The sequence below is a fragment of the Battus philenor genome, unplaced genomic scaffold, assembly GCF_028537555.1.
Source record: "Battus philenor isolate CCGP_79_NKW_IND1 unplaced genomic scaffold, ilBatPhil1.0.hap1 SCAF_13, whole genome shotgun sequence".
Taxonomy (NCBI): Eukaryota; Metazoa; Arthropoda; class Insecta; order Lepidoptera; family Papilionidae; genus Battus; species Battus philenor.
In genome coordinates this window covers 15,114,910-15,141,513 of record NW_027181675.1, presented here as the reverse complement: position 1 = coordinate 15,141,513, position 26,604 = coordinate 15,114,910, and the positions used below count along the sequence as shown (strand labels likewise).

At 37.0% G+C, this 26,604-nt stretch overlaps 1 protein-coding gene across 5 annotated transcripts in view; it reads left to right on the top strand.

The window, feature by feature from the left end:
• The window catches only part of Rala (Ras-like protein A), a 31,618-nt gene extending 5,022 nt beyond the window's left edge, over window positions 1-26,596 (top strand). For 3 of the 5 annotated variants that reach the window (XM_068777659.1, XM_068777664.1, XM_068777661.1), the window contains exons 2-5: window positions 19,134-19,310; window positions 19,796-19,956; window positions 20,640-20,814; window positions 26,154-26,596. In XM_068777659.1, the coding sequence (XP_068633760.1) occupies window positions 19,134-19,310; window positions 19,796-19,956; window positions 20,640-20,814; window positions 26,154-26,270 (630 nt within the window). In that variant the 3' untranslated portion in view covers window positions 26,271-26,596. Of the gene's footprint in view, window positions 1-19,133; window positions 19,311-19,795; window positions 19,957-20,639; window positions 20,815-23,035; window positions 25,598-26,153 lie in introns of those variants that run through there. The other 2 variants (XM_068777660.1, XM_068777662.1) reach the window with 2 other exon arrangements.
• Window positions 26,597-26,604: the final 8 nt, after the last annotated feature.

The window sequence follows — 26,604 nt, the reverse complement described above, 5'->3', positions numbered from 1 at the left end:
TGAATTTTGCGTGAACCAAGTAAACGTTTACAACTTGTATTTATGTAATAGTTAAGTAACAAAAATGAAATAGCTTCGAATAAAAGCGCCGCTCGTTGATGACTTATGTGGAAGTAAGTCTTTTGTTGTGCCGATGTCCTGTTGCTTTCGCAGCGATCATAAGCAATATAATAGCGATAAGAGGCAATATTAGATAACAGTTCTCGATATGCTTATGCTGTGTTTCTATGGAGATAAAGCTAACAAAGAAATCGATTTGAGAACGTTATCTATACGTACACAGGACAATCTCGCACAGACTCCGAATTTTTCATACATTTCAAGATAGATTAAATTGGTCTACTGTGAATAAATTATATAAATCAACTAGCTGATCCCGCAAACGTTGTTTTGTAAAGAAAAAATTGATATTTTAATTTACAAATAAAAAATAAAGGTTTATCGTAGAGGGGTGAAAATTTATGGTTGTATGTATTCTTGTATGCAGTATCGTAAAAAAATAAAAACAAAATATTTCGTTAAAAAAATAAAAAAATTTTTTAAGTGTGAACAACCTTTACCACTTAGGGGTATAGAAAATAGATAGTAGCCGATTCTCAGACCTACTGAATACGCATATTAAATTTGGTAAAAATTAGTCAAGTCGTTTCAGAGTTCGTTTTTTCAAGTTCGAACACCGTGACACGAGAATTTTATATATTAGATTAGTATAATTCTATACTATATATTTGTGGCGCAGAAGAGAGTTGTTCATATAACACGCGGACTAAAGATTCGAGAAAAAATTTGGTATAATAAAATTATCACAGTGTATAATCTAATATTTTTTTAAACAGTTAAACTCGTGTCACATCGACTTTCAAATTGCTCCCTTATCAATCAAATAGCTCTACCTGTAGGGCGTGGGCCCCACGTTGGGACAGACTAGTATAATTGATATATATACAATAATTTCATGTGGTATAAAAATATTAAATGTAGCTATTGTGGTAAATTTGCACACAACTTTACAATACATAGTTTCAGTTCATTTAATGTGAAATAATGAAGTGATAATGACATTTAGAAATTACATCTTTATCTCTTTCATCTAGAAGCACTTCGCACGGTTCAGAAACCATCTTATTTTGGCGACATCTTTAATTAATGTTTTAAAATTACACCCTTAACCCTTCGTGTGCCGCAACATGGCGCCTGTCAGTGTCGGGAACGAATTTTTTAAAATGATAAATGAAATATTGTTTATGATCCTTTGGTCTGCAGTACATCCAGAGCAAGCGATTTTAAACTGTATTTTAAGGTGATTCGATATAATGTAGCCTAGTTTATTTCGGGCGGATATGATCCGTACGAACCCGGGAGTTCAGACAGATATGTGCATACGCAGTTGACAATTTAAAGTCATTGTTATGGCGTCGTTAAAAGCAAATGAGACACATTTATTAAAAAAAGACAATTATAATAATTATTTGATTTCAACTCTGTCTTAAATGGTTTAAGATTTAGTAAACACTATTACATGCAAAAAAATAGTAATAATAGTAAATTATAAGGCGGACGCTAATGCCCGTGGAATATAGATCTTGAAGTGGAAATTTTTATTCAATTCCCTGGATGCGTAATTCGAGTGAGTAAGTAAATTAAAAAACGTCTGAGTAATACTCAACGAATGAATCACGGATCATTACGGCTGCGTCATGTTTGCTGATAGCGCAGCATCGGCGCCGGCGAACGATTTCCGTTTGATCTCTTTGATATCTTCGCTCGACGTCGAACAGCGGCAACTGCAGACTTGTGCTAGCCTTCGCTGTAAATTTAAAAAAAATCAATGTTCACTGCGAGTAAGAATCAGAAATGAAATCCGTAGAAGAACCAAGGTAACCGACGTAGATTGAAGAATCATAAGAACATCGCTAGTGCAACCGATGGCAGTTGGAAAGGATCTCAAGTTACTACGAGCTGGTAGACGCAGCGTGGGCAGGTCCCCCACTAGGGGGAGGTAGCGCAAGATCTGTTATGGCGGTCTTTGGGGGAAGCCTAGGCAGCGAGCGTCTATCGGCTATTATGATGAAGTAAGCTAACCTAAGAAAGTAGAGTTAGATAAGAGATATTCATTTTAGGTTATGTAGTATCATACACGATGATTCAGATTATAAATGCAAAAGATTTAAAGGCTTGAATGTATAGCCTATTTGTTGTCGATGTAAAGTACACTCTATTCAAAAATCAATGCATTTATAAATGATAAATAATGTAAAGATAATATAACAAGGGAAGTTATCAAAATTTTGATAACTACAAATTAAATTTAATTATTGACTCGTCGCATCTCAAGAGAAAATATTAATTGAAACTTACTAAAACTTTTACGTATGTAGTTCTTTACATTTTATAGTTGGAATGCAGTGCGCAAGCGCATTTCTAAAATATACAATGGCAATAGTATTCTCGCGTGCTGCACAGTAATTGCTCGAAGATCGATCCGGGTGTGGTTGCCTAAATACCTGGCGCCCCAATGACATGAACTTGACCGCGCCTCTGGCTTTGACGAATATATAATTAATTAAACCCGTCATAAATTAATTTAGACAAACGTTTGACACGCGGTTGGTGAGCCATTATGAATCATAGCGGACATTTTTAAAACTTGACATTCTTAGGGCGTCCTTAAAAACAAACAAAACAAGACATCAATGATTTAAAAAGTAATAATAATTATTTAACTTCTTAGTTTTAAATTGTTTATGATTAAAGTTAGTAAATAGTTTAAAAGAATTAAAAACTGTAACACGGAAAAACGTAATCACAAAAATTTGGGGAATATTGAATGGGGAATAATTGTAAAAACAAAGGCACGGATGCTATTGTCTGAGGAATATAGATCCTAATAAAAAAATCGTAGATTGAAGTAGTATATAAGTATCTATTTTAGATATTGAATTAACTGAGGAGTTTATTCAATATTTAAAAGAATATCTGTATAGTTAAGTGATATTAGAAATAAAGATATCCGTCTCTATATAAAAACAATTGACGGAGCCGAGGCCTCTGAGGAACAGCTTTGGTTGCTCTAAAGAGGTCTGGGCCGAGGGTCTTCAGCGCTGTCACCTTAAAGCATGGATGCACAGCCCGCGGCCCGCCGGTCGAATACTGGTGGTCTACCGACAGCAAAAATAATACTCTCGTACATTCGAAAAATATTGAATTCTATTCCAGAATAAAACCAAAAAAAAATTAATTACCTATACTTCTGTCGGCCGGCCGACCACCAGTTTATGATTTGCCCGAGTGGCCCCTAGTCTTAATAAGTCTGTGCAACCATGCCTTAAGTATTGCAGTCCAAATTGTGAATTACAAGCAACATCACGCTAAACATATATCTTAAACGATATTTGTTCCATAGCAATTTTAAAATATTATTCGGTTAGTGAGCAGATTTTTACAGCTGTAATATAAAAATGATCTTTTTTAATAGGTATCGTAAAATTAAAGACAGAGTATCTTGACCAAAGTATGCTAGGGTGTAGAATAAAGATAAAACCATGAAAAAATTATTTGTAAATAAAGCCCCTGTTCCAAACAAAACAGGGGTACGAGAGGCTCCCAATAGCGGGGGCCATTATCAAAAAAAAAAAAAAAGTATGCTAGGTGACGCGGCGGCAACGCCCCGTTTTCTTTTCGTCTTAGAGCAGGTGATATTTTGTGTAAATATAAAAATTTGTATACGGCTTTAAAAAGTTCTATGTTTAATATAAAAGAACAATTCATTCCAGAGTTATTAATATCATTTGTACTGTACCGTATGACCTCGTCTGCGGATGGTGCGCGGTGGAGCGTAGGCAAAGACAGAAATTGCGTGTCAAGCGGCTGACGACTTGCAAGCAACCTCATTGGCAAAGGACATCATAAAGGACGCATTGTAATACTGTTCACTTTTAAAAATAGAATTCTTCACTGTCCTCCATGTACAGGAATGTTCGGGAACATTCTCTCAAACTACACTGAAGGTTTTCAAAAACATTCTTGTCAATTTATAACGACTGTTTTCTTCTGAAATGTTTCGTTTTAATTCAGAAAGTATTTTAGGGTAGTTATAAAAGACTGATTGACTTGTAATATTTCACTAAAATAAATACATTTAAAAAACTTTTAAGTTAAACGGTTTTTTGATACCCATATTGTGGTGATTTTGGAAAAATATGTACCTAGTCCGCCATATTGGAACGGCGTCCATCTTGAATTTTAAATTTTGACATAATCATCGTGTTTTACTAGTGTAGCCCTTTCATTTGATACCCATATTGAGGGGGTTAAGGAAAAATATGTAATCCGCCATTTTGTATCGGCGGCCATCTTAGATTTATAATGATATTGATTTTATTATATTGTATTGTCATCTAAATAAAATGTGTTTACCAAATTTCGGATCAATCTGACGACGGGAAGGTGCTTAAATTTCAATTTCTAATTTTGACCCAAATAAACAAATTCCGTACGGGTCGAACTAAATAGAACCGTTTAAAAATATTACAAATCGACAGATCTGGACTTCGTGGGACTTGTTTAACATCTGTCAAACAACAAATATGTCATCTCTCGTCATGCAGGGATCACGTCTTGCAGTTTTACGCGTTGGATATTGGTTACAAGGAGTTATTCATAAAACCAAAAGTCAATTTTATGAAATATCATTGTTATTTAGTACTTCTTGCTTATAAAAAGATGAATATATATATATATATATATATATATATATATATATATATATATATATATACTATTAATTTAACTATATCTATTTTAATAACAGGATCATTTGTGTGTGTTCTTGTGTAATACAAAGTGCGCTGCAGAGAATTGAAACTGCCATCTACGGTTGTGATATTGAGTAACCTTGTTATACCTGCCTAAATATACCGGTATTTGGAGATTGCTTAAATGTAAGGCGATCGTTGTCCGTCGCGCGGTTGACTATAATGTTACAATCTGCATTTGCCTGCGAAGTGACTGGCATGTCCTTTCCAATGATAACTCGAAATGAAGGTCCCGTTTCAAGGTGCAGCCTTACACGGTACCCTAGGGGTTTTATAAATAAACTTATCAGCGAGAACCAGGATTGAATGATATTTTACAACAGACAAACACATACACAAAAGCTGTTTTCGCAAAAGATATGAGTGTGTAGTGGAGCTGAAGGAACAGGTGGATAGTAAATTGTGGTTGGTGCCTTCTGTTGGAAGTTGCTTGTTGTTTGAACAACGTTATGGTTTTTCAGCCAATCCTTCATTTTTAAAACTACCCACATGAACACGTGGGTAATTTTTTCTTATCTCCGCCATGGGTGGATCCAAACTCATTTTTCGTCCTTCTCTATAATTCCCTCCGCAATATCTTTAATTCCTTTCTATAGTTTTCTACAACACTTCACATCATTTTCTTTACTTTCCATTCTACGTTTTACGTTTATTATTTTTTTTCATTTGTTTATTTACTCATTACTAATTCTTATTTTCCTACAATCTAGTCACAGTTAGTTTAGCGCCTTTTTTGTTATCCTTTGTAGGCGAAGCATTTGACTTCCGTCTCGCTTGATGATGTCTACGAAGCTATATGCTTTCCTAGGAGAAACCTATTCACACTTGTCTCGAAGACTCCTTATTTATAATTGTCTGGAAACAATGGCGCTGGTAGATTTTTACATTCATTGGTTGTTCACACTATTAAAGTGTTAGTAAAACTCTTAGTGCTGGTGGAAGGAATTTCATCGTGTGTGTACAGGTGTCTTGTTGTCCGATGGAAGAAAGGAGATCGGGAACTATTTCATGTAATTCTGACCCAATCTCTTCAAATTTCCATTATTCTTGTTTTTTATTTATTGCTTTTTATTGTTTTACCTGTTACATTTTTGCAGAAATCCCAAAAGGTCTTTAGAAACTCCTCTTTTTCACGCATGAGACGACACGTGGGTAGTTTTAACATTGTTCGTACGAATCAACGAGCTCGTGTAGCAATTGAAGCATCGCTACGTAAACAAAGGGTGCCGGTTGTGAGTCGATGCACGCGGCGGCCTTGTACGCGCTGAGAATTAACAAGGGTGCCCTCGCTTCCGCGTCACACGACACACACCTTTGCATTCTTTGTATCTCATTTAATTAGATTATCAGCAGTGATTGCACTTGTTGGTATTTCTTATTTGCACCGTACTCATATACAGGATGATTGAATTGAAGGGTTGAATATGTCGCTTTTACTATTTTAAATCATCTTATATAAAGTGATTATTCTGAAATATGTTACAATAAATTATTTTTTTATATTAAAATGCGACAGGCAATAACTCCTGGCTGTACAAAGTCTGCAAGGACAAATAGATAACAGTTTTTCGTTTCAACGTATAATGATCTGAATTTTGAAAATGATTTTGCTTGTTCTACTATCATTATGTGCCTACCATACCTCTATGAGTCAGTTTGACACGCGGTCGATCAGATAAACGACAGTCATTTGACTACCTGTCATCCGACTTTCTATCTTTTGTAGTTGTTTTAGAGTAATAATTCCCATGACCAGCTCTCAAAGCCTGCCCATCTATGGTGACGGTAGAGTCGATTCTCCCACAGCGCTGCGAATTGGGTTATGCGAAATATTTAGAAAAGCATGACGGCGCGTCTGTCTGTACAAATTGAACAATACAATTGTGATTATAGTTTTTGTATCCACTGAGTGATTTCGCTATGAGTCGGTGAAAAGGTTTACCTGATTTGCAATGTTACTTTTCTAATTTAAAATATTAATAGTGTTATCTACTTTAAATTATTAACGGTGATCACTCATGTTATAAGAATTTTAATAGAAACAATATTCAAATCGAACTACCCTCTAACGGCATCCTTCAAGTTTAAGCTACGAGGGTTCAAAATACGCAGTTATTCAACGACAAATTCGGACAGGTTTTTTGTGGACACTTTCTCAATTATCCTTAACCCTTAATAGCCTAGAGTTTCAATTTTGATATCAATCTTTTAAACCGAATGTTCACATTACTATTAGTTTTTTTTATAGGCTGGCTGTACGTATTTTACTGTTGTATAATATTCTTTCCAACGAAATTTAAAAAAAAATCTATTTTTCCCTTCATCTAGACCCTCAAGCAAACAGAGTAAAATTAAAAAAAAAATCACTTTCGTAAATCAGGCTAATAAGGGTTAATTGTAAGAGAAATACATTTCCTAACTTTATTATCATCTTATCTATATCTTATATATATATCTTTACTTTAAGAATTTTTTCATATTAATCAATCTCTTATAGTAAATATTAGATTGATAGGAAATAGTTAGGTGTATTTGTTTTTAAAATGTAAATCATTCAAATCAATTTCATCACCTTCAACGATGAAAGGTACTTTTGACAACCCTTTCATCACTCCTGTAAACAGACGGAATAGTCTTCAAGAACTTCAAGACCGTCGGTTCTGTTTTTATTTCCTTTTGGCCTTTTGAGTTTGCTGAATAGCCAGAAATCGCGCGGAGCCAAATCAGGCGAATACGGTGCTTGCGGAACGGTATATGACATCGACCAATCGAGACTTGACGCGTTTGAGATAAAAATATTCATGTTTAATGGAATCGGGCGTTATTTTGCGGAAGTCCATCCTAAGTAAGAAAAGGACCAACATGTAGCCGTGTATGCGTATGCGGCAAACAATGCGAATTACACAACTACCACCGTTAAATCACTCAACACGTGTTTCACCCCTCCACGGGGCATTTTCAGGAGTTATGTTTTTGGCACTAATCAGTGTAACATAACTTCTGAAGATGCCCTGTGGAGGATGCCCCATTTATTAGTGGGGTGGCGGGCGGTGCACTTTGTTGCACGACTAGCACTGCATGCGGAAGTGGCTAAATATTGATCCTTTTTTTACTTAAATAAAAACATTCTTCAAAATGGTTTGGGCTGACCCAAATGACATTTCGACCTTTGACAAACGCACACTTGGTAGATGTTACAGATAGTCCAACCAACCTAGGAAAAAACTTACTTCTCTTTCTAATGCCCGGGAGTTTTAAATGAATAATTTCACCTTATTTTTTGACATGTATATAGTTTTTCCACTCGATATTAGTAAGTCCAGAAATATGATACAAGTAATCATGAGCGGTGATGAAGTTAGCCCTGTCAAAATCAATCTTAAAAATTATAGCATGTTCGCTAAAATGAACATTTTATAAGTTTATCCTATAATGCATCAAGTGGCAACGTGCCAGCACTATCGGTCTGAAGACTCTGATGAAATTACTGACAAAAACAGAAGTTGATTTCACTTATACGTGATGTGACGTGAAACTGACAGTTGCGCGATAAAAGTGTTATCTATATTATGATGAAATTGTAAATGCAACTCGATTTGTTAACATCGGTTTGAAATGTTTCGATGCATACACTTTTATCGGCGATTCAAACAGATCAAAATATTTTTGGTACTTGAAAATTGAAGTTATAACATGGACATGTCGAACTGAGATTAGTAAATTTCCGTCGAAACGATCTAAGAGCTCGATTGGTTTCCAAGGCTCCCGAGGTTCCTCTGGAAGCACTTTAGTTTCTCTACCTTAACCCTTAATTTGGTAGATTTTTTTAATATTACATTAATAATCATAGCACTTGACGTTTAAGACTCAAGGAAGCCAACAGAAAAAACTGAACAAGCGTTCGAAAATAAATTACCTAAACATTCACATACAAATGATTACTTTGCTTTAAAATTGATGCCACTATTTTTTTAAATTCTAATGTATCTCTACAGATATATTAACAAGAAAAGGGTTAAAGCAGGTCTTACGCTAGGCGCTCTCTGTATCCTGCCACTTCGAACTCGCAAATCTGATAAATAATGCCGTTAAGAAATTAGTATAGCGCCCGGTCCAAAAAAAAGTAATTTTACTATTTTTTTTTAAATGTGAAGCGTGCGTTCTTTTTGGTTCAAACGTTTCTTATTAATATAACACTGCAGATAAAAGAAATACTCGGATTATGATGTAATCCGACTAATTCTCGCAAACCTTAGTTATAAGTCTGAAATTAAAAATTTAAATATTGCCTGACTATATTTACGTGCATGTCACGCAAAGCTAACGGATGGGTTGCCGCGCTTTCGCTTTTCGATCGTTGTTTGTTTTTGTCCCGGAAAAAAACCCGCCGCGCTCGTGACCAAGTACCGGCTTTAACAAATTAAAATAATGATATTGATAACATAATTTTATATATTTTAAATTGACAAAACGAAAATGTTTAGATCAGTGGTTTCCAAACTATCTTGAGCATGACTGCAATAGTCACTAGTTTATGGATATCTTTGTAAAAAGTTACGTCAATTTGTCGAAGGAGTATTTATTGACACAATTTTTTTTTAAATCATGACTAAGGTGATCGTAATTAAATGTATTAATTTTAATTATGATAATAGTAAAAATGGATTACAGTTTTATTAATACACATCAAACCAGGATTACGTTAATATTATCACTTGGGTTACCTATGGTGATGCAAAAAATCTGCTCTGAGAAATTCAGGATAACTTTAGCTGCCGTGTTTTAAAATAAATGTGTATGCCGACGTATAAGACAGACATTATGAAAATGAATTAGTGTACACCTGAAGGAAAATGTTTGCAACTGCTTGCAAATGCATACACGTTATTGAGACAATGTCTAACCAACCGAATATCACGCTACGAGTTTTTGTTTATACAAAACAACAAGTGAAACCGCGCGTGTGATTGAAAGCTGTGATCACCTCGTGCGTCTGTTGATGCATTAGTTTTTGCAGCCGCGACGCTGACGGTCAATGCCGCCGGGGTGAGTGATCAGCGGTTGAATAAATTAATCCATTCACTTTATGTATTTCATGATAATTATTTCTAATAATCACTTTCGACAAGGGAAGAATGTTACAAGAGTTCAATTTGGTAGATGTCTTATAAACCAAAGCTATGATAGTTTCGAACGCTTCCCGACCTGAAGTAGAGCTAGAAGAACTTTTACATTTTTTTTATGACCCTCGCTATTGGGGGCCTCTCGTACCCCTATTTGTGGTGGGATAGGGACTTTATTAGCATTTAATTTTTTCACATTATCTTTTATTTTCTCTCTCTTTCATTCTTCACATTCTCTTTCGGTCCGTTTTCTATCTTTCATGCTACATTTCTACTTTCTTACCCTTTTGCTCTGTTCGTCTATCATTTTTCCCTTTTTCTTTTTACATTTTTCGATTTGTATTTATATTTTACATTGTTACTTATTCTATAATTATTTTCTATCACAGTTTTGTTTCTATTTACATTTTTAATCTATTTATCTTTTTATACTCTGTTTGCTTTATTTCTTTCTATCGCCATTTTGGCGATCTATTTACAAAGAGTATTACAAATTTTAACTTACAAATTTTAAAATCCTTGACATTGTAGTAAGATATTATTTCTGGAGATGTTTTATATCATTCAAAGGATATCTAGAAAGGAATATAGGGAAATAGGAAAAAAAAATAATAATCAGTATAACTATCTTTCGTATAAAGGTGCAAATAGGTTGCGTTTGTAGCTGAAGACACATTGTTACCAGTAACAACAAAGGGTGCGAGTGCTGTGTTCCGGAGTACCCTCAGCATGGCGTCGACGGGGTACGCGGGGGCACACGTCTCGCGGGGCGGGAAGTGCTCTAACGACCCTCATCTGTCACTCGCATGTGTTTACATGAGTACAAACTATGTACTCATTTTTTATATTTAAAAAGACTGTTCGAAATTCGAAAACTATTTTTTTTCCATCTACGTGTATTTAATAAACACGTTTTTTGACTTATCATTCTGGCAACATACTAAATGTTCCAACTCATAGACGCCCACAGTAAGGTATAGGCCTCCCTTAAAAGCCATATATTAGGCGAGATGGCGATCGCACTGTGGTATTATGGCACGCAGAGGACACTGCTGCATTCTCTGGAAACTTATTTGTGAGTAGTGGCAATCCTATATGATTAACTCACAAAGTGTGATTATAAGATTGTATGCAAGGAATTGAACCCGCTACCTACGACCGTAGATCTCACTCCACTACTGCTGCTCTACCAGTGCTCTGCTATGTATGAGTGTATTATTCATATATACAGGATGATTGTATCGGTGTAAAAACTTTAACGGCTAATCATCATCCTGTATAAAGCGGTCGCTCTCGAAAAATGTTACATTGAATTATTTCTTTCTATTGGAATGCGACAAGCCGATAGCTGAAAGGGCAGATATTAGGCAATAACTAATTTTAATATGGAATCATAATTTGAAGACGAGTTTTCTTACTGTATTATTATTACGCTATTTATTATTTTTGAAAACATTGATTTTTGATAGAGTTCACCACGATAAATATTGCACATCGACATTTGGAAAGAGACAATCGGCTAATAAAGCACTATCTCTGTCCCACACTATGTGACGTTTTGTCAATCGTTGTATTTAGTGCGACAGGGATAACGCTATACGAAGCCGAAATTAGCCGATTGTCTCTTTCTAAAGGTCGATATGCAATATTTATCGCCGGGTGCTGTATGTTGTGATCCTTTTAAAGCTTTTACATCTTTAACTAATCGCCTTGAATGTGTACTGTATACATACATATAGTTGTCCTTGTTTTCCAGTACTGTACGTATTCTCCATGGGGTGCCTTAGTATGTCCTGCCGTTATGCAATCGGTCATAATTCCGCCCCTGTTCAAGTAAGCAGCTAACAGGTTGTTAACTTCGCTAATGAGGGTCTTCAATGCGCTCAAACTCGTGCCCGTTTAGCTGACACGGTTAAAATTATGATCCAAGTATTTAGGAATGGCTGGAATTCTTTATTTTAATTGCTTTCGCTAACCACTTCTCCAATGGACAAACTGCGGTGAAGCCTAGCGCGGCGAGTTACTGGTAAGTATATTAGTATATACAGGTTGATTGGTTATGGGTGAAAAAAGCTTTAAACGGATGAATGTATAAATAATTTGTCATCTAAACGCTTTTAAACTCTAAAGTATGTTAAATCAATTTATTTTTCTTATTAGAATGCAGGCCCAATAACTTCTGACAGTACAAAATCTATATATATTAAACAATAATTAATTTTATATGTAGTAATTTGAATTTTAATATTTAATGGAATCACGCGTTACCTTGCGAAAGCCCATCCTAAGTAAGAAAAGGACCAATATTTAGCCACTTCCGCACATGTAGTGGTAGTCGTGCAACAAAGTGCACCGCCCGCCAGCCCGCTGATAAATGCGTATGCGGCAAACAATGCGAATTACACAACTACCACCGTTAAATCAATCAACACGTGTTTCACTCCTCCACGGGGCATCTTCAGGAGTTATGTTACACCGATTAGTGCCACACAGAGTCTCATAGAGTCACAGAGTTGCACGACTACCACTGCATGTGCGGAAGTGGCTAAATATTGGTCCTTTTCTTACTTGAATTTTAATTACGTTCCTTTACTTTATTATCATTACATTATTTATTATTTCTTAAACCATGATTTGTGAATAGATTCATTCCATTAAAGAAGTATTTTCCAGCCATTTTTGTGTCATCCCCACCGTAGAATTTCTAACATTTTTACGCCTCACTATGTAACATACATAATTTCTATATTAAAGCAAAAGGATTAAGCTCTTGTCACGTCCACTTTCGAATTGCCTCCTTAACAATCAAATTGCCCACCATTAGGCGTGGGCACCACGTTGGGAACACTGCTTTAAAGCTTATATACCTGTAACATACTTCATGCTATTTTAAACAGTACGCTTAACTTAGCTAAGACCTCGTGTTGAAGTTCAACAGGTTCGGTAGGCAATGTTAGAGACAACACCTAACGAGCTGCAGCACAAAAATTAAAACGCTCGGATGAAAGATAGACACAGTTCATTTTAAAAGTCATCCGCCTACAACTTCAGATACACCAACGCCGTAATAAATTATTTGTCATGCGATTGAAATAATCTAATATATAAAATTCTCGTGTCACGGTGTTCGAACTTGAACTCCTCCGAAACGGCTTGACCGATTTTACCAAATTTTACATGCGTATTCAGTATGTCTGAGAATCGGCTACTATCTATTTTCCATACCCCTAAGTGATAAGAGTGGTCCACCCTTAAATTTTATTTTTAATTTTTTAGACAATTTTTTTGGTTTTTATTTTATTATGATACAGCATACAAAAATACATACAAACCTAAATTTTCACCCCTCTACGATCAACCCTTATCTTACATTTGTTAATTAAAAACTTTATTTTTTTTTTGCAAAAGAACGTTTGCGGGATCAGCTAGTTTTTACATAAAACTTTCACCACTCATTTGTACATATTAAACATTGACACATAATTAATATAATATAAGATAAAGATTTAATACAAATTAACAAACAACAACACATATGTCACTTGACGCCGTCCGCCATTATTATATTTCGTAATATTTTTCGGCGCGAGACGCGGTTTTGACAACCGCCTACATATACGCCGCGCGTCCTTAGTTTTTGCGCATGCGTAGACCGATGGATTGACAGATAAGCGAAAGCATTTTGACAACTGTGATTATTTCGCTACAAACAAAACAACCTCCCAAATTTAAAGAACCCTTCTAGAATATCATGTAAAAAGGTGTAGGTTAGACATAGTACCTTCAAAGCTCTGCTGTCAGTTTTTTAAGAATATTATGGATTGTTTTTATAGAGTTCTAGATAATCCCGTGTGAACTAAAAACAGAATAATAATCTCCAGTAAGGGTCTAAAGATATACAGTGTGGTGGTCTGACGTCAGCTAATGCATTAGCGCACTGAGTACTCATCAGCTAGTATCCCAGAGGCTGTAATGCGTCGACCGACTTCCTTATTAAACAACTCTGTATATTATTTATTCACATTCCGCACTACATCATTTAAAGCATGGATGCACAGACCGCGGCCCGCCGACAGCAAAAATAATACTCTCATACGTTTGAAAAATATTGAATTCTATTCCAAAATAAAACCAAAAAATAAAATTTTACCTGTACTTCTGGCGGCCGGCCCGCCATCAGTTCATGATTTGACCGAGTGGCTTTTAGTCTTAATAAGTCTGTGCAACCATGCCTTAAAGTGTTGTGTACGTTAAGAGAAGAATATCTGAAGAGACGATTTATTGAAACTGAAATTAGTTCCCCTTTATAAAAGCCTATATAATAAACCTACCAGGGCTTTAAATGCTTATCTGGCAAAATCCCATAACAAAGACAATTTTTGTTTTGTGAACACTAACAAACTTAGAGCAGTACTGAAGCAATTCAATCTGCGATACCATGTATAGTAGATCTAGGCTTTTATATAATTATATATACGCTCTATAGCCGGTTCAGTCACGCAAGGACTCCCAAGGGACATGGCCTTGAACTATTACTCCAGTTTAGCATTCTTATACAATACTCTAGTAAAGAGCAGAACCTCGGCTCATATAAAGCTTTTATTATTTTAAAGATTTTAAAACCTTGACTATTTTCTAGTTTTAAAAACTACATTTAAAACTGTGACCAAAAAGTAAAGTGAATTTGTTAGTAAAATGCAAATTGTTTGTTTATTCTTCCAAATCAATTTCACCTCTCTCTCAAATTCCCGTCTGATAAAACGCATTTTTGCCAACGATTTTTCCATATCCTGTATAGCCTTGAGGTAATTCGATTCGGTTTTAATCGTGTGATCCTGTGAAAGCGGCGTCTACGCATTTGCTTTTCGAGTTTGTTAAATAGCTAGAAGTCACAAGCTGAATTATTCGAATACGGTGGTTGCGGAACGATATGAGTTTTTGGCAAAAAGTTCGCGAAGAACCAATGGTTCAAGTGGAAGAACCAAAATGGTTTGGACTAAGATAAATGATATTATAGCTTATAAAAACTCGGAAAATTTTATATACTACTAACCTAAGAAAAATAATTACCTGCCTTCCTAACGCCCGGGAGTTTAAATGATGGTTTCACCTTACTTTTTGATCACAGTAGTAGCATCTATAAAATACTTCTTTATAACACTAAAATGTATTGCATTAAATATTGCATGTTTTATAAGGGAACCTTTTTTATTATATATATTGTCATGACATTGGTATGTAGCGCCCCGATATGAGGCTTTTCAGGGAGCCAACGAGCTTCGAAATAGGCTAAGTGCCCTCAGCGCCCTGTCCCATCTCACCCGCGGAATCTGTAAATGCTTTAGCAGCAGTGAAAGGGTCAAAAATGATCATGGTCCGCATCATTTCACCCGTAAGACTTCCAACGCTGAATATCAAAACCAATACCACTTCCCATAGATTTCCAGAGGATGTTGGAAGCGACCTACATCCAATGAATATCCCAGAAACATTATTTTTGTATAAAGTAGACATTTGTCGGATAAAATGATTTGTTAAGCTGAAATTTAAGTAAGTTAAGTTATGAAAGTACGGCGCGATGCAGTGTTCTAACTTGCAACAGTAACGCAGCTATAAACACGCATTACATGTTATATCTCTCCTTTAAGGAAACTGGTTTCTACGCGCGGCTTTCGACATTCCTTTATGCGAAGCTTTAAAAGTTCTGATTAAATCTGCTAGAAAAATTATTATTGGTTTCGATTAATATGTAACTGATAACATAGCAAACTGTAATCCAGAAACGAAGATGATGGAACAAAGGTGATGCACGGAAGACGATTTGAATGTGAAGAAAGATAGAGATTGTGTAGGGCAGAGGGAAATTGTAATGTAAGAGATTGCGGAGGGTGAAAGAAGAAAGTAAAATAAAAGAATGATGGAATATCCTTGTCCCATACATGGTAGGAGGGAACGAGAGAGATATACGACCGATTACTCGAACAAATCAACTGCCTTTATCATCTTAAAAAACCATCTCTTACTTATGTCTAACTTGGACCAACTAAAGCTCCTTACATGTTACTCCATCATGGCTACATGGCTGGGACTACGGCCGTTTTTTTTCACATATCCTTAGCGCCGTCAGCCTTCCATGCAAGATCGTGTCGCGAGACAAAAATCTCCACTTTCTATCTCCTAAGGAAACGTGAACACGTGAATAAAACTATAACAACATCCCTGTGCAAATTGTTATGGGCACCGAAGCTATTTTAGATATTACTAGTAAACGTAATAATATATCACTAAATGTGTAGGAAAAACGTGCATATTGCCTTTAAAAAAGTACAAGATTGTGTGTTTTATGTATGGGAGAATGTAGGTGTATGTAGGTTTTCACTTGCAGTTTTAGGAGATTTTAATGGGTTGTTTTGTTTAAGCTATGTTTTGTTCACGAGATATTTTGATCCGTGGAAAAATAACAACAATAAAACAATATTTTCCTAGATTGTTTTAAATTAAAAATAAATCATTCCGTCACTATATATAGATTGCGACGTAACAGAGTTGTCAGGTGTATAACAAGATCAGAAGTTGTACGTAATTATAATAATGTACGTGTTTGTCTGCAGTGGCAGAGTCTTTAGTTATCTATTGTGATATTCAGTCTCAATTTGCTGGTGAAACTCCTGACAGACGCGGACACCGTCAGGTCTTTCCTGACGGTGTCCGCATCCGCAAGAGACATCCCAAAGACGCTTTATGCCCATCACAGGGTTCCCACCGAACACGCACCACACCACACCCGCTGTAGACACTCACAACACTGCAAGCGCTGACCACACGGCATCAGCGATCACTTCACCTGCACAGGACATCGTGTCACTCACTATAGATCAAAACACTGGTGGCCACACCACAGCACCCGTTCTTAGCGGGAGGCTACCTGCTCCCGGCAAATGATAAAGGAATAAGGATCTATAAATGTTTACCATCATGTTATGTTATCAAGTACTAGCTCTGCCCGCGACTTCGTCCGCGTGGAATGTAACAAAAAAAAATTTAGTTTATAAACTTTTCATTAAAGAATTTTTCTAAAATAAAAGTAACTTAAGTTGCTCATTATTACATCAGCTACTTGCGTGTAAAAGTCCCGTCAAAACAAGTCTAGCCATTTCAGAGATTAGTTGGCAAAAAATTAAAAAATAAATTGGTACATTTATCATACATATGTGTATGTAGTAAAAAGCTGTTATGTTTATATTACAAACGGACAATCCAATTTTATTTATTTCCATATATCTATTACTAACATAGTCATATGTTGATATATACATAATTAGAATTAACCCTTCGTTAAGGAATAGAGTGCTTCCTGAATTATTAGATTGCGTTTGTTAGATCGTGAGATATGTTTGTTCGAAAGACGATACAGAAAAATGTTTAGCCTTTAATGTTCACACTTTCTGTTTTCATTAACCCCGATACCGCGTTATCTGGAACGATCGGCGGGGATCGGTTATTGGCGGAGGTTCTATCGGCTGCTTTCGCCGCGACCCGGAAATGGCTTACGAGAGGGCCACTGTCGGCGCCCGAGAGGAGCGCTAATGGCCTCTCCATGCTATTAAGCCAGCCTTAAAACAACTCTGTATCTGTAACATCTTTGTAGCAATATAAAAAGTAATACGATGTACCAACTAATATATAATTGAGTAAAACTTACAAATTGTTTTGTTAATATCTACAAATTTTAGCTGTATTTGCCCAAAAGAGAAAATTGTGTAAGAAAAATTATAAAACGCTGCCGTGTCTCGCAGCTGGGAGAAGAAGGATCCGTGTCAAATAACGGCAACCCTCTCCCAACTGTCTGCGTTTAGTAAAAGCGAAAAAAAAATACTAGCGATACAAATTAGAATAAAAAACGTTAATTAAAGTTCAAAGACAATATGTTCACTTTATAGTCTATGTTAAATGGAGAAGATAAAGTCTTCAGAGAATTGTTTATGTAATACAACAATATTAGACTCTCTATATTTACTTTACTTCAGTACAAAGATAAAATAAGATTACTGAACATGGGAACTTTTAACGGAACTTTTATTGATACTAAACTTTTTATTTTTGACTCTACTCTACTTCGCAAGGTGTTTTATTTATGGAGAAGAAGCAGGAAGAATCACCACATGAACACATATTTTAATATAGTATAATAATGCAGATGTATACATATGCACTTTATCAGATATAGCCTAAATGAAAACAATCAGGCGACATCACCGCCAAGGATTCTTGTCATTTAAATATTCGTTTATTGAATAATAAGCAATTTCCTTCAACTTATTTTAAAATGCGTTTTTAATTTTTTATAAAAAACTACATCAAAATTTGATTACATGTATACCAACAAAAATGTTTTCTTGTCGAGCTGGTTCAATGAAGTTAACTTCTCGTATTTATCAGAAAAGTCTTGGTGTTGAAAATTGAAGGCAATATTTACATAGAACCGTAATCACAAAAATACCTGTACAAGTCTGTTGAGGCCTGGTTTCAGATATAGAACAAGTTTGTAACAATTTATATTAAGCCAAACCATATCATTATAAGGTAGCTTAATTTGAGTGGATTCAAGTTAGGTTACTTTGGTTCGGCATCAACATAAACGGCGATCACATCACTCGCCTTCAATTTGCCGATGATATAATAGCTGGTCTCTGTGTTTGGCACTAATCAGTGTAAAAAAACTCCTGAAGATGCCCTGTGGAGGGGTGAAACACGTGTTGAGTGATTTGACGGTGGTAGTTGTGTAATTCGCATTGTTTGCCGCACGCACATTTATCAGCGGGCTGGCAGGCGGTGCACTTTGTTGCACGACTACCACTGCATGTGCGGAAGTGGCTAAATAATTGTCCTTTTCTTACTTAGGATGGACTTTCGCAAAATAACGCCTGATTCCTTTAAATGATGGCTGGAACAATGGAAAACTTGGGTACAGTGTATAGATTATATATACCTGAGATAAATCATTTTGCTTGATAAGTCCAACTTACAACACAAACTACAAAGAGGTCACTCGCTGAATCCAAGAAAGTTACAAAGATTGTTTTAATAAATGTGTGAATTAGAAAAATAACTTTTTAGCGGAGACGGTCATAAAACGGTGCGATATTAGACGTAAAGCGTGCAATATAATGCATAATGTACCCTCTCTTGTGAGCAGGCGTGCAGCGCAGCAGCGAGCGCGATGTCCAAGAAGCCGGCGGCGCAGCCCACGCTGCACAAGGTGATCATGGTGGGCTCCGGCGGCGTGGGCAAGTCCGCGCTCACGCTGCAGTTCATGTACGACGAGTTCGTCGAGGACTACGAGCCCACTAAAGCCGACAGCTACCGCAAGAAGGTGAGGAATTTCTTTTAAATTGTGCAACTGTACAGTTTTTGGGCGGCTCTTAGCAGGTCAGCGTTGCGAGCCGGCGGCAGTTTACTACTTATAATATTAAAATAATTGACTATTCAATAGTGCATGTAAATGCATAGTTAATTAAAGATATTTTGAATTTGAAAAGCCTCTATTGCATAATGCTGCTCTCCGGGTCTTAAACCTTTGTAGAAGCACTTTCCGGGTCACTCAGCTCACGTACTGTCAGCGACAATTTGGTGATGGCTTTCATTTGATTTGGCCATTGCAAAGTCGGGCGACCTCTGGATCTTGTGTCTTTCATTCTACCTTAGATAACCGTGGGAGACTGTTAAATTTCATCTCTTTAATAAGTCTTATTACGGTTAAAAGCTCTAGTCGCTCTAAGGACTCTATGTGGAAATAAAGCAGTATTTTTTCACATGTTTGTTGAAATATATAACCAAGGTTATGAACGCTGTTCCCAGGTGGTTCTGGACGGCGAGGAGGTGCAGATCGATATCCTGGACACGGCGGGGCAGGAGGACTACGCGGCGATTCGCGACAATTACTTCCGGTCCGGAGAAGGCTTTCTCTGCGTCTTCTCCATCACCGAGCCGGAGAGCTTCGACGCGACACAGGAATTTAGGTACTTTGACTGTCTCTACTATCTTAATTCCACTTGTCTAAAAAAGATTTAAAAATTTACACAAAATTTTCTTTCGGGGCTCTGTTTGATAACAGTTATTAGTTATTATTTAGGAAGCTTATAGGTATAAAATGGCATCGTGAGAAACAATTGTTACAGATTGCTAATGATAACCTTCACAATTATATTGTTTACGCACAACATATAAGTGTTTACTAAACAATATACAACTATATAATACGAAAACTATGTAATATGACTAGACTGAACTAGATAAACATATGTAAAGCAAACAAAAAACAAATAAAAGTCATGTAGTCACATTATTGGCGCCAACTAGCTAATTAGTATTATTAATTGTTTTGGTAAGAATCTCATTGCCGTCCGCGCTCGAATGCTAAATATGTCAAAATCCAAAATTTCGTGGGTAGTAGTCTAAATCGTTTTAAATTCATTCTGAAGTATATTTATAAACTTCGTTTTACATACTAATCGACAATATCTTCGCTTGATGTTGGAGGAAGAAGTAGAAACGCTCATGGTGGTAGGCTCCTTCATGAACCTCCTTCCGAGCCTTATTTTTTTTATCAAAATCTGATAAGAGATTAGGAACATATCCCCAGCACACAAGGCAGTTAAGTAGTTGATCGACAAAATCAAGAGCGCTGGTTGATACGTTCCAGGGAACAGATCCTGCGCGTGAAGAACGACGAGAACATCCCGTTCCTGCTGGTCGGAAATAAATCTGACCTGGGCGACAAGCGGCGCGTGCCCCTGGACGCTTGCCGGGAGCGCGCCCACGCCTGGCAGGTGCCCTACGTGGAGACCTCGGCGAAGACGCGCGACAACGTCGACAAGGTGAGCCGGCACACGCACGCACACAGGCCACGTCTAACTTTACCACGACCACAAACCAACTCACACTTTGGGCACTGTCGACATATTAATAATTTATATATTAGCGCAGACTATGGTAGGCTGCTCTTCAAGATCCAAGAAGACAGAGACACAATTGTTGTGATATTAAAATTATTTATTTTTAGAGTACGTATTACAAGCGTACAGAGTTGTTTTAAAGAGAACATAACGACGGTAAACCAGTACCACGTCTATGAGGCTGATTGACTAGCGCCATCTAGTTGGTTTTTAGAGAAAATATGATAAAACAATTGTATGTGTTTATCAATTAGTATGACAGACATACAACTGTAGGTAACTATATATGTACAAAATAATAGTGTAGTTGAATGAGAAGTCAATTGTAAGTCTTCACATATAGTACTATATTACCTCACAAATTGGAATTAAAATTATAGATGGGAAGAACTGTGGCTGAAAAAGGATCTATGTCATGTTGCGTACAGAGACTCTTAGAATTATTGCTCCCTAGAACAATACAACTATTTTACCTATAGTTAGTTGATGAATTAGGTAGACATATTGTTGGGTTCCATCGGAGGGTCATAATTATCTGAGATGATTGTCAAATCAGTGACAAATGGAACAGAGTAGGCAGGGGCGGCGATGGACTCCGCGCTGCCCGGGCGACGAACCTGTGCACCTCGGCCTGCGCTTCTAGCACCGCTTCCGCAGTAGCTAGGGCGCCTGTTGCATTGTTTTTCTAAATTTCAAGTTTCTCGGTCGGGTACACACTGCTTTGTATCTTACATCGACACTGATATATATATTTAGAGCTATATACGTGAAGAAAAACTCTGAATGATCGAATATTTGCTAAATTCTTAAAATTAGTTTAAAAAATTTCCTATGTCCTGTATATTGGGAATGTAGTGGATGTATAAGACTACCAGGCGCTTTGCCGTGGAACGCCGCATGGTCATTTGCTAGCAGGAGGTAAAATACTGTTTATAATGGATGCAGAATTTTGAACTACCTACATTCTGTTCGTAGGCAGAACCATTGTCTGCACTTGAAAAGGTTTACATGAAGTATGATAATGGCTATTGTCGATTTTAGGGTAATTAAAAAAGAATATTTTTGTTATTGAGGGTAGTGACAAAATTTAATGAGGGTAGATGCAAAAGCAGAGTGTGCCGGACTTTTCGTCTATTTGGTTTACATTTCGCGATGGCGGGGAATCACCATAACTGCTTGATAACTATGGAATAATTTGAATTTTACAATTACATTGGATGTAACTAGCGCTTCAGGTATTTTAAATGCAAAGTATTCGATATTCCATTGTTACACAGCGGATATCTCGGCTGAATATCAACTTCGTCTTCTCTTCAGGAATCTGTTGATAGGGAAGTGTACCCATAATCTCAGACACAATGCACTTCATGCCCCGTAGATGTAATTTTGTATGAACATTTACTTTAATTTTTCATAAAGACAATTATTTTCTAGTGCTCTGTCAATTTACTGAGTTAAACTAATTCATATTGAGATGTAGATGTTTAAAGACACTCAATTTTTTACGCTGTGAGGTGTACACCGCCATATTTGATTAGGAAGCCCGGGTGAGAGGTTTCTATCGCACTATATCAGGTAGATATATAAGTGAAATATAGTCCTTTGGTTAGGTCCTTAATTCATATAAGAACTTATCAAGGATAAAGGAGTGACCACTAGATGTATTGTCAGAATCCTTTGCGATGCCTGTTAGCAAAATCGCACATGAAAAGTACCATATTATCAAGGTGAAAAATGCTTGGTGGTGCATAAAAATGTATCTTTTAAGTCTGGGGAGCATTGCACTATCGTTGGCTTCACTCATTGTCCAGTGACCACTTCTGTTCCATTATTTTTTGGCATGTGGAACACAAAACCGGTGATGATTTGCAATGGACGTCAGCTGATATGATGATAATGATTTGGTACTTTACTTTGTATTGGTTGTAATAAGACCTGAAATAGCTCCATGGTAATAAAATCCTGTTGTATCTGGCGATATTTTCTGAAGCAAAAGGACAATGTCGTAGACAATGTGGTGTTATGTGCGTATGTGTTGCTATATTTGTTGTGTGCGCGGTGGAGGGTTCATTTGACATGTGTGTGCGTGCGGTGGTGTGCGCGTGCGCAGGCTGATGCCGGATGATGGTGCGTGTGCCCGCAGGTGTTCTTTGACCTGATGCGAGAGATCCGCTCGCGCAAGTCGGACGACAGCCGCGCGGCCAACGGCAACGTGCGTGACAAGGGCAAGAAGAGAAAAATCAAATGCGCCATTTTGTAGGCCTGCGACGCCCCGCGTGCCCCAGCGCTCCGCCCCCGTGGACGCTGTATAAGCCGTACCTGTGACATTCGCCGACTCGGTGCTGGTGTCGTGGAGCCCTGTCCGCGCCGGAGCCCCGCGCGGGCAGCGCTGCACGTGTCCCATGTGTTCTATATGTTTTGTTAAATGAAGCGCTGCGCATGTAACGTTATTTTGTAATTATATTTAGCGTCTGAACTTTGATCCGCGGCGAAGAAGGTTTATCTTTGCTCAAGTTTTATACTAAATTAAATGTTAAAAGGATTTGTTTTTTCGGTGAAGATATTCCTTTGTCGCGAAATGCCAGTTTCGGCCTGCCGTAGCTGGTGGTGTCGTACCGCTGGGGTGGTGGGGGGCCCGGCGCGAGCGCCTCCTATTTATTTTGTAGCTCGTAAGCGCTAAACGTGTCGTGGATTGCATTGTGTCCGTGTTTATAGAAATATTTTGCGTCAGAGTGGCGCGTGCGCATATCGCGACGTTGGGAGCCGGCGCTACCTTATTATTTATTCATATAAATAGAAGTCCCTTACTATCGGTCGCACTTGTAAGCCGCTTATGAAATATTTCTATAAAACCATTCCCCCTCCCAAGCGCTGCGCCGGCGCATGCCTGAAAAAATACATTTTGAAAATGAATCTCTATGACACGAGAATTTTGTTTCGAGTTAACGCTTGTTGCCTGTGCATGTTACATTTATTTGACTTTACCATTTGGTGCCGGCGCTGGTGGAATGGGTCATCAACTTTAAGACTTGCTGCAGATGTGTTGCTAGCCTTAAGATGTGTTGCAGGTGTGTCAGACTTAAGGCTTGCTTCAGGTGTGTCGCCAGCTTTAAGATCTGCTGTGAATGTTTCAGTGCGGCCACGCCTCTGCGGCTTATTGCTTTATGTGCATGTCCAATTCAAACATATTGGTGGTACAACGATTCGTAAGAGCGAACACAAGATTATCCTACGGCTAAGAAATTGTATATTTTAAAGTATGAAAAGTAGGTATTTGTTTCATAAATAAAAAGACAAAATTTTGTAATTCTCCACTGGCCAGTGAAGGTAATCGAAACTCTGTTTAGCCAAAGGGGCGTGGCTATTTTTCTATACCTTGAGATACTACAGGCGAGCTAATCAATAAATTAATAAGTTTTATTTATTAGTTATACGAATGTATTTTATACATAGATTATAAAAAAACATTTTGTAATCGTACCACCCGTATACAGGGTGTTTCTGGCCGCCGTGTGTATCTCTAGCATAGGACCAAGTTTACATACAGATTTCTGAACACGCGCGACGCTTTCCGCGATACCAGTTATATTAACTTTTAAAATGTTCTATTTTTAAACTCTTTTTTTCTTTTTTACATAGTCTAAAGCATGTTTCTTTTTTTGTGTTAATATCGTAGTCTATGGTACAGAACCTTATATCATTCCTACGTCGGTTAGAGATCTGCTAGCAGTACAGTAAACGTATATATTTATATTGCAACTCGAGCATCTGTTCCGGGTTGTTTCACAGCAAACACGATTGCCAAGTGTTTATTATATTTTATATGTAATAGAAAATAAACATGTAATGTACTTCGTTACGTCTGCGATGTGTCCTTTCCATATTATGCTTTATGTTTAGCACACAAGGTGCGTTTTTAAATGCAGCATAGTACCTTGCATTTGGTTTGACAGAAGAGTAAGATTTTTCGCAGCTAGGTTAAGTTTTTTATAGAGCGTTGTCTTTGTCGCACAGTGCTCCGTCAGATTGGTATGTACATAGAGTAGTTAAAACGGATTGTGTTTATAAAAGATTAATGTTTGACGTGCCAAATTAAATGCTGGGTACTATGCTATTCTGCAGAGACAGCATAATATTTGCCAAATAATAAATCACCAGCAAAAGATTTGTTTATGATCTGTACACTATTTCCTCTTTTCTCTCTTGTATCTGTGGGCTGTTGCACCTGGAGCCTGGCTTGTACATTACGATAGTTTTAATTGTATCGAAACTTTTTCAAATGTAGAACAGAAAGAGATAAGACTGCCAGAGCTCGGCTTCAGGCGCGGCGAGCTCGTTATACGTGGGTAGTCCTCGCAAGTGTATACTGTGTATAACGTGAAGTAAATGTTTTGTATTCATAGTGGTTCCTAAGTAATTCTCGAACTACCCACAATAAGTTAGTTTGGCTATACGGCAAAATGTATTGTACGCTGAGTGTACCCGAACAGCACCCATATAAATTTACTATTACGGTAACGAAGGCGAGCAAAAATATACAGATTTACAAAAAAATCGCGTCCAATTTGTTATTCTCTATCTACCCCCACTATAAAGCCCTGCAGAAAACAGTCACTCATTGGACCCAGGTGAGTTCTGGTCTGCTGCTCTTGTGTTATATCATGGCTCTAGTATTAATGTTTCATATGAAAAATTTGTCAACACGAGACATCAGCATTTTTACTTCTCAAAAAGTTTTATTTTATCAATCTACCCACGATAATATTTTCATGGAGTTAAGCAAAGTTTCTTGTGATTATATTGTAATGTATCGTCCACAAGCATTTCCTAGTCCTCTTTCGTTTTCTGCTAGAAATTTAAATATTAAAATCATACAAAATTCTGGTTTTAAGTGTAAAAGTTGAAATGGATGAATGTATAGCTTATTCGCAGACCAATCAATGGTTTCAAAAATTATTGACAACTTATGCGTAAATTTTAATATTGTTATACTTTATCACCGAAGACTATGCTTCCAGAAGTTACTTGCCTAACACATTTTTATATTAAAAAATATTTATTGCAACATATTAGCGTGTTAGCTTTTTACAGTGTGATGTGAAACGAACTATACTTTCATTTGTTTAAAGGTTTTATATGTATAATTCTGGATACACTTTCAATGCTTGTCGAACATAAATTATGAAATCCATTCAGGAGAAGCTATAATTTAAACACTCATATCTAGAGATTGAAGTGTGGTATGATATTTTTTTTCACAGGCATTTTTATCACTGATCCGGACAATGTCGCAGCAGAAGAAGGGCCTGGCGGCAGCGGAACAGCCCGGATCCGAGAGCAAGCGCCACTGCTCTATTCCTTGTTGCTGCATCGTGTAGCCTCCACCATCACCATCATCAGCACAAGTTGGTCGATGGCAGCTTTGGTATTAAGTTAATGGACCACCACCGACCAGGATCCTTTCGCAACCACCCTCCACTCGAGTCCTCATATTAACTCACTCGCATGTTATTTTCACCAAACATTCCATCATACACACGCTCGACTGAGCTATATATCGAGTACAAATTTGTATCCACGTTTATATGTTTATATGTTTAGTATGTTAAGTCCGCGGAAGCCGACGGGCGCGGTTTGAAGCAACTGCGCCAACTCCAATATTATATAAACAGTATTACTTATTTAAGTTCTGTAAATAAATGAAAAAAATGT